Source organism: Pristiophorus japonicus, chromosome 16 (assembly GCF_044704955.1).
Source record: "Pristiophorus japonicus isolate sPriJap1 chromosome 16, sPriJap1.hap1, whole genome shotgun sequence".
NCBI classification, from domain to species: Eukaryota; Metazoa; Chordata; class Chondrichthyes; family Pristiophoridae; genus Pristiophorus; species Pristiophorus japonicus.
In genome coordinates, this window is record NC_091992.1 from 13,195,296 (window position 1) to 13,209,259 (window position 13,964).

General features: G+C 42.1%; 1 protein-coding gene across 9 annotated transcripts in view; it reads left to right on the plus strand.

Annotated features, from left to right (window-relative positions):
• The window catches only part of LOC139226329 (kinase suppressor of Ras 1-like), a 222,899-nt gene that overhangs the window by 155,986 nt on the left and 52,949 nt on the right, over window positions 1-13,964 (plus strand). For all 9 annotated transcript variants that reach the window (XM_070857009.1, XM_070857004.1, XM_070857001.1 and 6 more), the window contains one exon: window positions 3,882-4,029. In XM_070857009.1, coding sequence (XP_070713110.1) covers window positions 3,882-4,029 — 148 coding nt within the window. The remainder of the gene's footprint in view (window positions 1-3,881; window positions 4,030-13,964) is intronic.

The following is a 13,964-nucleotide window of genomic DNA, read 5'->3' on the forward strand; positions in this document are numbered from 1 at the left end:
TGATGTATTTATCATTTATTATTGATGATGGCTCTTTATTTGTAAAACTGAAATGTTTAATGTTTGTAAACTTCCCTTTAAACACCCCCCCCACCCACCCACCATTCCCTACGCCTGATTTGTAACCTATGCCTGATTTTCTAAAGTGTAGACAAGGTTTTTTCGAGCGTACAAAAATCTTCACTTACTCCAAACTAACTTAAAATGGAGTAAGTTTTCACTGACGAAACTTTGAAAACAGACGTAAGTGGCCGGACACGCCCCCTTTTGAAAAATAAATTCTGTTCCAAAGTGAAACTGTTCTAACTGACTAGAACTGGAGCAAACTAAATGACGAGAATTCCGATTTCTAAGATACTCCGTTCTACACCAGTTGCTCCTAAAAATCAGGAGCAAATCATGTGGAAACTTGGGGCCATTGTGGGTGGTGGATAGTACTGTCAGTGTGCCCCATGCAGTTGATTCACCATATCCGCACTGCAGGGTTAACTAATATAATGTGACTAATTTGATCGTACCGTGATAATCCACATGATTATCAGGCAAAAAAGCAGAACATAATGTTGAATCTTGGATAAATGAAATGAAAACTTATCAGCCCTCAACTTTACTGGTAATCCGATCGCTCATCTTTTTAGCTGCATGATGTCAGCACGGACTCTTTGGGCCAAATGGCATGTTTCTGTGCACTGGAGCTCTCATCCTAAATCTTTCCGCCTCTCTACCTTTCTTTGTTCCTTTAAGACGTTTCTTAAAATCTACCACTTTTACCAAGCTTTGGGTCATCTGCCTTAATAAGATCAGTTGTGGCTCAGTTGGTAGCACTCTCGCCTCTGAGTCACAAGGTTGTGGGTTCAAGTCCCACTCCATGGATTAGAGCACAAAAATCTAGGCTGACACTGCAGTGCAGTATGGAGGGAGTGCTGCACTATCAGAGGTGCTGTCTTTCAGATGAGTTGTTGAACTGAAGCCCTGTCTGCGCGCTAAGGTGGACGTAAAAGATTCTATAGCACTATTTCGAAGAGGAGCAGGGGAGTTATCCCTGGTATCCTGACCAATATTTATCCCTCAATCAACATCTAAAACAGTTTATCCGATCAGTATCGCATTGCTGTTTGTGGGAGCTTGCTGAGCGCAAATTGGCTGCCACATTTCCTACATTACAACAGTGACTACACTTCAAAAACTACGTCATTGGCTATAAAGCCCTTTGGGACGTACAGTGGTAATGAAAGGCGCTATATAAATGCAAGTCTTTCTCGTATCTCCTTATGTGGCTCGGTGTCAAATTTTGTTAATGCTTCTGTGAAGCACCTTTAGATGTTTTACAACATTAAAGACACTAAATAAATATGAGTTATTATATTCTATGCAATAGGAAAAGAGAAGATTTTTTTAAATGGTCTTAAAGAAGTCAAATTTTCAACAACATACCTTCATATTGCCCTGTATTGTATACAATCGCTGTTGATATACACCTAATTGGGTAAAATAAAGGAAAGGCAAACAATAATACCTTTAGCTTTGGAAATTTATTGTTGGTTACACAAATGCATACAATTTAAAGTAATCGGAGTGGTTCGGAAAGCCATTTGATAAGTCTATATCTGTATCTGTTAATCCCTTTCTATTAAATGCTTAGTACTAGTCCTATACTTTATGCTCAAAATGCATGACATGGAGATGACATGTTGCATAAGTGAGCTCTGACACAGGCAGTCATAAAATTATATAAAAATATGAAAAAGCTTTGTAAAATGCGTATCAATCAACACCTATACGTAAAATGTAAAAATGCATTCTTGAGAACTCTACCAAAAGTTATTATATAAAAATATAAAATATTATTTTGCTCCCAAGAGCTTCAGGATTTTGCTTCAACAAAAGTAGGTGTGGCTTCTATAAGAACATAAGAAATAGGAGCAGGAGTAGGCCATAAGGCCCCTCGAGCCTGCTCCGCCATTCAACACGACCATAGACTCGGGTGCACTTCCCTGCCTGCTCTCCATAACCACTTATTCCCTTATCTTTTAAGAAACTGTCTATTTCTGTCTTAACTTTATTCAATGACCCAGCTTCCATAGCTCTCTGAGGCAGCAAATTCCACAGATCCACAATCCTTAGAAAATAAATTTCTCCTCATCACAGTTTTAAATGGGCGGCCCCTTAGTCTAAGATTATGCCCTCTAGTTCTAGTCACCCCCATCAGTGGAAACATCCCCTCTGCAACCACCTTGTCAAGCCCCCTCATAATCTTCTACGTTTCGATAAGATCACCTCTCATTCTTCTGAATTCCAATGAGTAGAGGCCCAACCTACTAAACCTTGCCTCATAAGTCAACTCCCTCATCTCCGGAATCAACCTAGTGAACCTTCTCTCAACTGCCTCCAAAGCAAGTATATCCTTTCGTAAATATGGAAACCAAAACTGCACACATTATTCCAGGTGTGGCCTCACCAATACCCTGTACAACTGTAGCAAGACTTCCCTGCTTTTATACTCCATCCCCCTTGCAATAAAGGCCAAGATTCCATTGGCCTTCCTGATCACTTGCTGTACCTGCATACTATCCTTCTGTGTTTCATGCACAAGTACCCCAGGTCCCGCTGTACTGCAGCACTTTGCAATCTTTCTCCATTTAAATAATAACTTGCTCTTTGATTTTTTTTTCTGCCATAGTGCATGACCTCACATTTTCCAACATTATACTCCATCTGCCAAATTTTTGCCCACTCACTTCGCCTGTCTATGTTCTTTTGCAGATTTTTTGTGTCCCCACACACTGCTTTTCCTCCCATCTTTGTATCTTCAGCAAACTTGGCTACGTTACACTTAGTCCCTTCTTCCAAGTCACTAATATAGATTGTAAATAGTTGTGGTCCCAGCACTGATCCCTGTGGCATCCCACTGGTTACTGGTTGCCAAGTGTGTGTCTCCTCTCGCTCTCTTTTTCTCGCTCGCTCTCTTTTTTTTCCTCTCTCTTTTTCTTTCTCTCTTTTTCTTTCTCTCTCACGCACACACCGCAACTCGAGAGCGGGGTGGGGGGGGGGGAGAAACACAGTCAGGAGTGGGAAACCAGACTCTCCTGAGTTATTTCTTTCACTCCTATCTATCCTAGGATCAATGACTCAATTAAGCACATGGCAGTTCATACAACTCCTGAGAAATCAGGAGAACCTGCAGAATTTATTTTAAAAATCTTTGGATTGACATTGAAAAGTTTGGCACAACATGCTGTGGAGTTGGACTCAACAGTACTTATTTTGAAGTAATCCGCTGCACAAAGGCTCATGTGTATATATATATAAAGGTGTATACACCATCTGCTTCAGTATAGCTCCCAATTGCTTGCCCAAATGAAAGCCTTTATAAAAACAGTGGGCAATGCCTGTGGGCTGGTGGGTCACGTGGGCTGAGGTCGCTCAACAGTTTATTTTTCTCTAAGCTGCTGTCACCGTTAATTGTTCCCTTCATCTGGTGTTTAACAACATGTTACTGGAATTGAAATGACTGGTATCGCGTTGCAATTTGACATGGGATTCTACTTCCTGCAATATAACTAACAAATTCCGTGATTCAAATAAGTTTTGGGACCTCGGTACATGTATGAAATAGTGCGATAGATGGTTTCAAAGCTGTCTACCACTTTATTGATCACACTTTGTCTTGGCTATTTCCTGTGTGGGTAAAACAGTCTGAGTAACTTACAAGTGTTGCTTTTTATGGTTTTGTTTAAAAATAAATCTTACAATGCTGAGCAGTTTAACATTGGGGTTTCAGAATAAATGCAACTGGGTCCCATTAGGAGTAAATGCTATTGTAATGTAAGTTGAAATGTCATGATTTCAGTTTTAATATTTGCATTTGTGTTCTGCTTCAGGAGGTCCCAGGTGATCTAACACTAGATATCTTGCTGAACATGTCGGATACTAAGGTCTATGAAGCCATGAAGAGGTATGGAGCCAACCCTGAGGAATGCTGCAGGCTGAATGCTGCCCTCTCCTGCTTAAGGAGCGTAAATGATTCAGGTAATTGTACCTGCATAGCTCTTGCAGTGATCCTGTCAGCATATATTTTATAGTCTGAGAGCTTTTTATAATACCTTAAGAACTTTGGGAAGCTAGTGAACGCTAACAAATGATTGAGATAAAACTTTATCATTGAGGATAGATTGCAAACAGAAGCACCACATGTTGCAAGGTTCTCCCATTTTTGTAAGATCCCAAAAGCATCTTGTTTAATTTTTTAAAAAGCTAATGCATCTTGTTTTCAGTGACTGTTGCTGGTATTGTGATTAGTTTGGTACTTTTGCCCTGGCAAATGCTCACGTTGGCACTTTATTCCATGGAAAATTATAGGAGTGTGACGAGTGTCCTCCTGTTTTGGAGCACAATGTATTTTCCTTGCTCTTTCATTCACTGACTATCATTAATCCATGGAAACATGCAAGGAGATGTATTGGTACAAAAAAACACATTTCTATGCCAATGTATAACAATTAGCTATAGTTGCTAAATTTTCAATCAAATGATCACATTTTCCAGTTAGTCGTACACTGACATGTGTAGATGACATGCACACTTTTTAAAATTGTAAATTTTATTATCAGTGCAAGTTATCTGAGCTCTTTAGTCATTGCTTCTGTGAGGCTGGACAGGCAAGCTGCAGTTCCCCCGGCCAACATTTCCCCCTTTGGCTGGCTAATATAAAGTCTGAGTTCCCGTGCAATCTTCTCCTTTCCAGGCTGGGCGGCACTGTCCTCTTGCGTCTCCAATCGGGAACTGAGTAGAACAGTTCTTTCCCTCTCTGCTCCAGTGCTCAATGCCATTCATCTTTACTTAAATTTATTTTCATCCCTTGACTTATTTTTTTCACTAACCCATTCTCCAGAGTGAGGAAGTAACTTGTTCCTGGGCCTCAATATGTCCTCTCTGAAATTGATGAGGTAGACCCAGAGTTTGTAATGTGAGCAATCCTGACCTATAGTTTCATTTATATGCTGGGCAGCAGGAATGTATATTAGCTGCAAAATGTAACCTGTACGATCTGTGGTTTGCTGATTGTAACTTTGCTCCTAAATGTACAACGTAAAATGCATTTTTATCCAGGAACATGCATTGTTTTTACAATGGTTTAAATACCATGGGCTAGAATTTCCCCAAAATCCGCCAGCGCCGAATTGCCGTCCAAAATACTGTTAAGATTTTAAAATTACCGTGGGCAAAAAAATTCCACAAAAAAGGAAACAATTCCGCCCGGTGGGAAAAATGGACCTTGGTGGAAAACGCGATCCTGGGCCAATTGGGCGGCTCTTAATCAAAATGGGCGGTAATTACTAAAATTTAGACCGAGGCTGCGGGTTGGGCATGGGAGGGGGAAAAAACCCCACACACTATTTTTTCCAAAAAACATAAAATAAAAAAATAAAAACATTCTCCAGATCCTTTTCAACTTAATTGCTGTAAAAGAATTTATAAATAATTATTAAAAACCCTTTAACTTATCTTTTTTTGTAGGGCTACTTACCTGTAGCCCAGCTCCGGCTGCTTTTTGTGGGCGTTTTTTTCAATCTTGCCTATGGGTCCCGCTGAGCACAAACTTGGGTGGTAGCGTTTTTGTCGGCGGTCCGCTCCCCAACGGTATTTCGAAACCGTCGGCAGAACTCTTTGTGGAAATTTCTGCTGGTTTCCTGCCCAAACCGACCAATACTGTTGAGAAACCGGGCGGAGATACCGTGGAAATTCTAGCCCTATATCTTGTTCAGCTTTTAAGTGATCAAGATAATTATTTTGAAGACTTGTGTTATTGTATATGGTGTTTCATATTACTTTTCACATGTATAATGGCTAAAGAAGATTATAAGTATGGATAAATGTGTCAATAACTACTTCAGACTGATGCATAGAGGATAAGTTAATGTTTCAATGTAGAGCCAATATATTTTGGCTTTAGACTTCAATCCATGAGATGATCTTGATGAAAATTTGTTGCTAAAACTCATATTTGAGCAATTTAGTTAAAATGCAAACATTATTGCGGAACACATGTAGAGCTTGTGTTTACAGTGCCAAACATTTGTACGACAATAACCATCCTTGAAATCAGGACGGTAATAGCCGATATATGGTACTATCCCCAATTCATCTTGTTTATGCTGCAGGAGCATTAATAGTGATGTTAGAAAGCGTAGTTGCTCAGAAATCATGTGCCACTTGTCCCTGGTCCCTGACCTTTCTGATGGCAGGTTATGTCTGTGCAGGAGAGCAATGGGAAGAAAACAGTAACTTACATTAATATTAGGCCTTTAATGTAGAAAAATATTAAAGGGTACTTCAGAGGTGTAATTGGACAGAAATGGATGCCAAACCAAAGAAGGAACATAACTTAATTAGGAGCAAGCCATTTGGCCCCTCGAGTCTGCTCCACCATTCAATAAGATCATGGCTTATCTTCGCCCTCAACTCCACTTTCCCACCCGATCCTCATATATGAATTATTGGGTTGGGTGACAAAGTTTGGTCCAAGATGAATAATCTCCAGTTACGAGCAATTCATAGTGATCTGAGATCCCAATCTGGCTAGTTGTGAGCATCCATTTTAATCCCATGTGCAGTGTGAACATTATACCAGTGTTTGTGATCAGGATATAAAATTGATTTGATTATTCTAACCTTAATCTCTTAATATGAAGCTCGTATTACTTAAATCGTAACTTCTTCCTAGAATTTAGACCAGTATAAAACTGGGTTGTGTATTCTAAACCTCACTGCATATTGGTTTCCATAGTCCCTTCAATTGTTTGGAATTTTTCCATGCAAAATAGGAGGCTGCTTTGCATGTTGCATTCACAAAAATCTAACTTAATTTTGCGTGTTGTGGGAGTATGAAGTTAACCTGTACATACGTACACTTTCCATCGGGGGGGCCGGCGGGCGTGGTCACTAGGTAGCAATCAAAAGCAGAAATTCTGGCCCTTTTTGATTTCCCCAACCCAGGGAGTGTGAAACCTATTACAACTTTACCGATTGCTGTTCTGGCTTAGATCAACTGACTCATAGAAACATAGAAACATAGAAAATAGGTGCAGGAGCAGGCCATTCAGCCCTTCTAGCCTGCACCGCCATTCAATGAGTTCATGGCTGAACATGCAACTTCAGTACCCCCTTCCTGCTTTCACGCCATACCCCTTGATCCCCCGAGTAGTAAGGACTTCATCTAACTCCCTTTTGAATATATTTAGTGAATTGGCCTCAACTACTTTCTGTGGTAGAGAATTCCACAGGTTCACCACTCTCTGGGTGAAGAAGTTTCTCCTTATCTCGGTCCTAAATGGCTTACCCCTTATCCTTAGACTGTGACCTCTGGTTCTGGACTTCCCCAACATTGGGAACATTCTTCCTGCATCCAACCTGTCCAAACCCGTCAGAATTTTAAACGTTTCTATGAGGTCCCCTCTCACTCTTCTGAACTCCAGTGAATACAAGCCCAGTTGATCCAGTCTTTCTTGATAGGTCAGTCCCACCATCCCGGGAATCAGTCTGGTGAATCTTCGCTGCACTCCCTCAATAGCAAGAATGTCCTTCCTCAAGTTAGGAGACCAAAACTGTACACAATACTCCAGGTGTGGCCTCACCAAGGCCCTGTACAACTGTAGCAACACCTCCCTGCCCCTGTACTCAAATCCCCTCGCTATGAAGGCCAACATGCCATTTGCTTTCTTAACCGCCTGCTGTACCTGCATGCCAACCTTCAATGACTGATGTACCATGACACCCAGGTCTCGTTGCACCTTCCCTTTTCCTAATCTGTCACCATTCAGATAATAGTCTGTCTCTGTTTTTACCACCAAAGTGGATAACCTCACATTTATCCACATTATACTTCATCTGCCACGCATTTGCCCACTCACCTAACCTATCCAAGTCACTCTGCAGCCTCATAGCATCCTCCTCGCAGCTCACACTGCCACCCAACTTAGTGTCATCCGCAAATTTGGAGATACTGCATTTAATCCCCTCGTCTAAATCATTAATGTACAATGTAAACAACTGGGGCCCCAGCACAGAACCCTGCGGTACCCCACTAGTCACTGCCTGCCATTCCGAAAAGTACCCATTTACTCCTACTCTTTGCTTCCTGTCTGACGACCAGTTCTCAATCCACGTCAGCACACTACCCCCAATCCCATGTGCTTTAACTTTGCACATTAATCTCCTGTGTGGGACCTTGTCGAAAGCCTTCTGAAAGTCCAAATATACCACATCAACTGGTACTCCTTTGTCCACTTTATTGGAAACATCCTCAAAAAATTCCAGAAGATTTGTCAAGCATGATCTCCCTTTCACAAATCCATGCTGACTTGGACCTATCATGTCACCATTTTCCAAATGCGCTGCTATGACATCCTTAATAATTGATTCCATCATTTTACCCACTACTGAGGTCAGGCTGACCGGTCTATAATTCCCTGCTTTCTCTCTCCCTCCTTTTTTTAAAAAGTGGGGTTACATTGGCTACCCTCCACTCCATAGGAACTGATCCAGAGTCAATGGAATGTTGGAAAATGACTGTCAATGCATCCGCTATTTCCAAGGCCACCTCCTTAAGTACTCTGGGATGCAGTCCATCAGGCCCTGGGGATTTATCGGCCTTCAATCCCATCAATTTCCCCAACACAATTTCCCGACTAATAAAGATTTCCCTCAGTTCCTCCTCCTTACTAGACCCTCTGACCACTTTTATATCCGGAAGGTTGTTTGTGTCCTCCTTCGTGAATACTGAACCAAAGTACTTGTTCAATTGGTCTGCCATTTCTTTGTTCCCCGTTATGACTTCCCCTGATTCTGACTGCAGGGGACCTACGTTTGTCTTTACTAACCTTTTTCTCTTTACATACCTATAGAAACTTTTGCAATCCGCCTTAATGTTCCCTGCAAGCTTCTTCTCGTACTCCATTTTCCCTGCCCTAATCAAACCCTTTGTCCTCCTCTGCTGAGTTCTAAATTTCTCCCAGTCCCCAGGTTCGCTGCTATTTCTGGCCAATTTGTATGCCATTTCCTTGGCTTTAATACTATCCCTGATTTCCCTAGATAGCCACGGTTGAGCCACCTTCCCTTTTTTATTTTTACGCCAGACAGGAATGTACAATTGTTATAATTCATCCATGCGGTCTCTAAATGTCTGCCATTGCCCATCCACAGTCAACCTCTTAAGTATCATTAGCCAATCTATCTTAGCCAATTCATGCCTCATACCTTCAAAGTTACCCTTCTTTAAGTTCTGGACCATGGTCTCTGAATTAACTGTTTCATTCTCCATCCTAATGCAGAATTCCACCATATTATGGTCACTCTTCCCCAAGGGGCCTCGCACGATGAGATTGCTAATTAATCCTCTCTCATTACACAACACCCAGTCTAAGATGGCCTCCCCCCTAGTTGGTTCCTCGACATATTGGTCTAGAAAACCATCCCTTATGCACTCCAGGAAATCCTCCTCCATCGTATTGCTTCCAGTTTGGCTGGCCCAATCTATGTGCATATTAAAGTCACCCATTATAACTGCTGCACCTTTATTGCATGCACTCCTAATTTCCTGTTTGATGCCCTCCCCAACATCACTACTACTGTTTGGAGGTCTGTACACAACTCCCACTAACGATTTTTGCCCTTTAGTGTTCTGCAGCTCTACCCATATAGATTCCACATCATCCAAGCTAATGTCTTTCCTAACTATTGCATTAATCACCTCTTTAACCAGCAATGCTACCCCATCTCCTTTTCCTTTTATTCTATCCTTCCTGAATGTTGAATACCCCTGGATGTTGAGTTCCCAGCACTGATCATCCTGGAGCCACGTCTCCGTAATCCCAATCACATCATATTTGTTAACATCTATTTGCACAGTTAATTCATCCACCTTATTGCGGATACTCCTTGCATTAAGACACAAAGCCTTCAGGCTTGCTTTTTTAACACCCTTTGTCCTTTTAGAATTTTGCTGTACAGTGGCCCTTTTTGTTCTTGGGTTTCTCTGCCCTCCACTTTTCCTCATCTCCTTTCTGTCTTTTGCTTTTGCCTCATTTTTGTCTCCCTCTGTCTCCCTGCATAGGTTCCCATCCCCCTGCAATATTAGTTTAACTCCTCCCCAACAGCACTAGCAAACACTCCCCCTAGGACATTGGTTCCGGTCCTGCCCAGGTGCAGACCGTCCGGTTTGTACTGGTCCCACCTCCCCCAGAACCGGTTCCAATGCCCCAAGAATTTGAATCCCTCCCTGCTGCACCACTGCTCAAGCCATGTATTCATCTGCGCTATCCTGCGATTCCTACTCTGACTAGCACGTGGCACTGGTAGCAATCCCGAGATTACTACTTTTGAGGTCCTACTTTTTAATTTAGCTCCTAGCTCCTTAAATTCTTTTCGTAGGACCTCATCCCTTTTTTTACCTATGTCGTTGGTACCAATGTGCACCACGACAACTGGCTGTTCTCCCTCCCATTTCAGAATGTCCTGCACCCGCTCCGAGACATCCTTGACCCTTGCACCAGGGAGGCAACATACCATCCTGGAGTCTCGGTTGCGTCCGCAGAAACGCCTATCTATTCCCCTCACCATCGAATCCCCTATCACTATCGCTCTCCCACTCTTTTTCCTGCCCTCCTGTGCAGCAGAGCCACCTACGGTGCCATGAACTTGGCTGCTGCTGCCCTCCCCTGATGAGTCATCCTCCCCAACAGTACTGCTCTTCCTGCTGGTCTTCCATTCCCTATCTGGCTGTGGACCCTTCTCCTGCGGTAAGACCAACTCACTACACGTGATACTCACGTCATTCTCAGCATCGTGGATGCTCCAGAGTGAATCCACCCTCAGCTCCAATTCCTGGACTCAGCACAGACCTGGGCCTTATTGGTCCAAATGACAAGTACCAGATCTACCCACTGAACCATCAGAATAACTGTAGCTTAGCAAATGTTACTTGTGATGCTGCTGGGGTTGGGGGCTAAAGGAGAATGTTTGTAAATAAAGGGCAACCATTACAAGTTCAGATATTTATGAAGTAGAGTGGATCTTGTTGCAAATCAAAGTTTATTCTTTCAATAGCTACAATAATTCAAGATGGTGCTGAGCTTGACTTCTATCTGGAATTGACACACGGGTAAAGAAAATGAAGCAGGCAGACATAAATATTAGAGAAAGCGAAAGTTTTGGCTTCAAGCTTCGCTCTGCTTTCCCTAAACGGCAAGCCATGTGCTGGGCCAATCCAATATACTCAACACACACCTTTCTATGTTTGCTCCAAAGCACACACTACTTCTGATAGAGAACTCTTTTTTTTTTAAAAGCAGTCTAGCAATAAGAATGATTAAAAGAAACCAAAACTGCTGGAGATACTCAGCAGGCCAGGCAGCATCTGTAGAGAGAGAAAAACAGGGTTAACGTTTCACGTCAATGCCGCTCTCCTGCTCCCTCGCTCCCATACGCTTCAATATTCCTCTTTTTCACACAACTTTAAAAGAATTTATAGGCTCGGCTTCAACAGCAGTTGGTAGCGGAGAATTAGCAGCATCTTGAAATTTTTGTTAACTTCCACAATATTTATTTTTGTGATCATCTTGGATTTGTACCCCCTCATTCATGATTCGCCAATCAGTGGAAGCAACCTATCATAACCCTTCATTTTGAATATCTTTATCAGCTCACCCATAAACTTCTCACTTCTAATGGAAAAAGCCCTAACTTCATAAATGTCTCCATTTAAAAAAAAAAAATCATCCATGGGATGTAGGCGTCGCTGGCAAGGCCAGCATTTATTGCCCATCCTAAATTGCCATTGAGAAAATGGTGGTGAGCCGTCGCCTTGAACCGCTGCGGTCCGTATGGCGAAGGCACTCCCACAATGCTGTTGGGGAGTGAGTTCCAGGATTTTGAAGGAACGGCAGTATATTTCCAAGTCAGGATGTTGTGTGACTTGGAGTGTGACATGGAAGTGGTGGTGTTCCCATGCGCCTGCTGCCCTTGTCTTTCTAAGTGGTAGAGGTCAGAGGTTTGAGAGATGCTGTCGAAGAAGCCTGGGCGAGTTGTTGCACTACATTCCAGTAGTATAAATCCCTGATGAAACTATGCTGTATCTTTTACTTTGCTTTTATATTCTTGCTATAATGTGTCTAAAACACAATGCTCTAACTGAAACATAAGTAATGTCTTGTGAAATATATTCTATGCCATTAAATACAAAACCTAGGATTCGATTTGTCTTTTTATGACATGTTACCACCTTTAATGACATCTGTATCTGTACACTAAGGACCCTTTGCTCCTCTACTCCATTTAAAATCTTACTATTCAAGGTGTATTTCCTTTGCCTCTCTTTATTCCAAAATGTATGACTTCACATTGTTCTAATTTAACTGTATCTGCCACCTATCTGAATATTTCCTCCTGCAGTCTTTTTCAGTTCTTGCAACAATTCTTCTCTTCCCACAGTGTGGTGTCATCAATTAATTGTGATATTGTTCCCTCAATTCCCGAGTCCAGATTATTTATGTACAGGTGTTGTAGTAAATAGAAACATAGAAAATAGGTGCAGGAGTAGGCCATTCGTCCCTTCTAGCCTGCACTGCCATTCAATGAGTTCATGGCTGAACATGCAACTTCAGTACCCCATTCCTGCTTTCTCACCATACCCTTGATTCCCCTAGTAGTAAGGACTTCATCTAACTCCTTTTTGAATATATTTAGTGAATTGGCCTCAACAACTTTCTGTGGTAGAGAATTCCACAGGTTCACCACTCTCTGGGTGAAGAAATTCCTCCTCATCTCGGTCCTAAATGGCTTCCCCCTTATCCTTAGACTGTGTCCCCTGGTTCTGGACTTCCCCAACATTGGGAACATTCTTCCTGCATCTAACCTGTCTAACCCCGTCAGAATTTTAAACGTTTCTATGAGGTCCCCTCTCATTCTTCTGAACTCCAGTGAATACAAGCCCAGTTGATCCAGTCTTTCTTGATAGGTCAGTCCCGCCATCCCGGGAATCAGTCTGGTGAACCTTCGCTGCACTCCCTCAATAGCAAGAATGTCCTTCCTCAGGTTAGGAGACCAAAACTGTACACAATACTCCAGGTGTGGCCTCACCAAGGCCCTGTACAATTGTAGCAACACCTCCCTGCCCCTGTACTCAAATCCCCTCGCTATGAAGGCCAACATGCCATTTGCTTTCTTAACCGCCTGCTGTACCTGCATGCCAACCTTCAATGACTGATGTACCATGACACCCAGGTCTCTCTGCACCTCCCCTTTTCCTAATCTGTCACCATTCAGATAATAGTCTGCCTCTCTGTTTTTACCACCAAATAAGAGTGGTTCCAACGTGGACCCTTGTGGGATGTCACTTGCCATAGTTTATCATTCCTAGAAACTTCTTGCTCTTGTGACAAATCCCTTTGTGATTCTAGTCGCTGAACTTGAGACAAATTACTTCCTGCTCCTCCACAAAACAGATTGTAAACTTTGGAGGATTTACATTAACACTAGCTTATTGAATATAGTATATCCGGTGCACCATGACAGGGTGACTAACTGTTTAATGCTTGAAGTCTGTGGTTTTACTTTGAAGAATAGACATTTGCTATGAAATTCGGTGTGTCAAACAAAAGGTGAATAATATCAGCAGTGCTTACAACCTTTAAACACAAAGACGTGGAGATGACCACGTGAGAGTTGATGAAGACCATAAATATACATTGTCTGGGTTTGGACAATTCTACACAATTCACCCCATATACATGTTGCAATCAATTCATATCTGGCTCAAAGGAACTTTTTATTTTAACTGCAGCATTGTCGGGGACTACACCAGCAGCCCTTGAGAATTCTTAAGAAGGTACAGTTTCCACTTTGAAAAACGGAACTGGTTATATCCATAGATTTTAAAGACAAGATTTAAAAAATCACAGGAATACTGA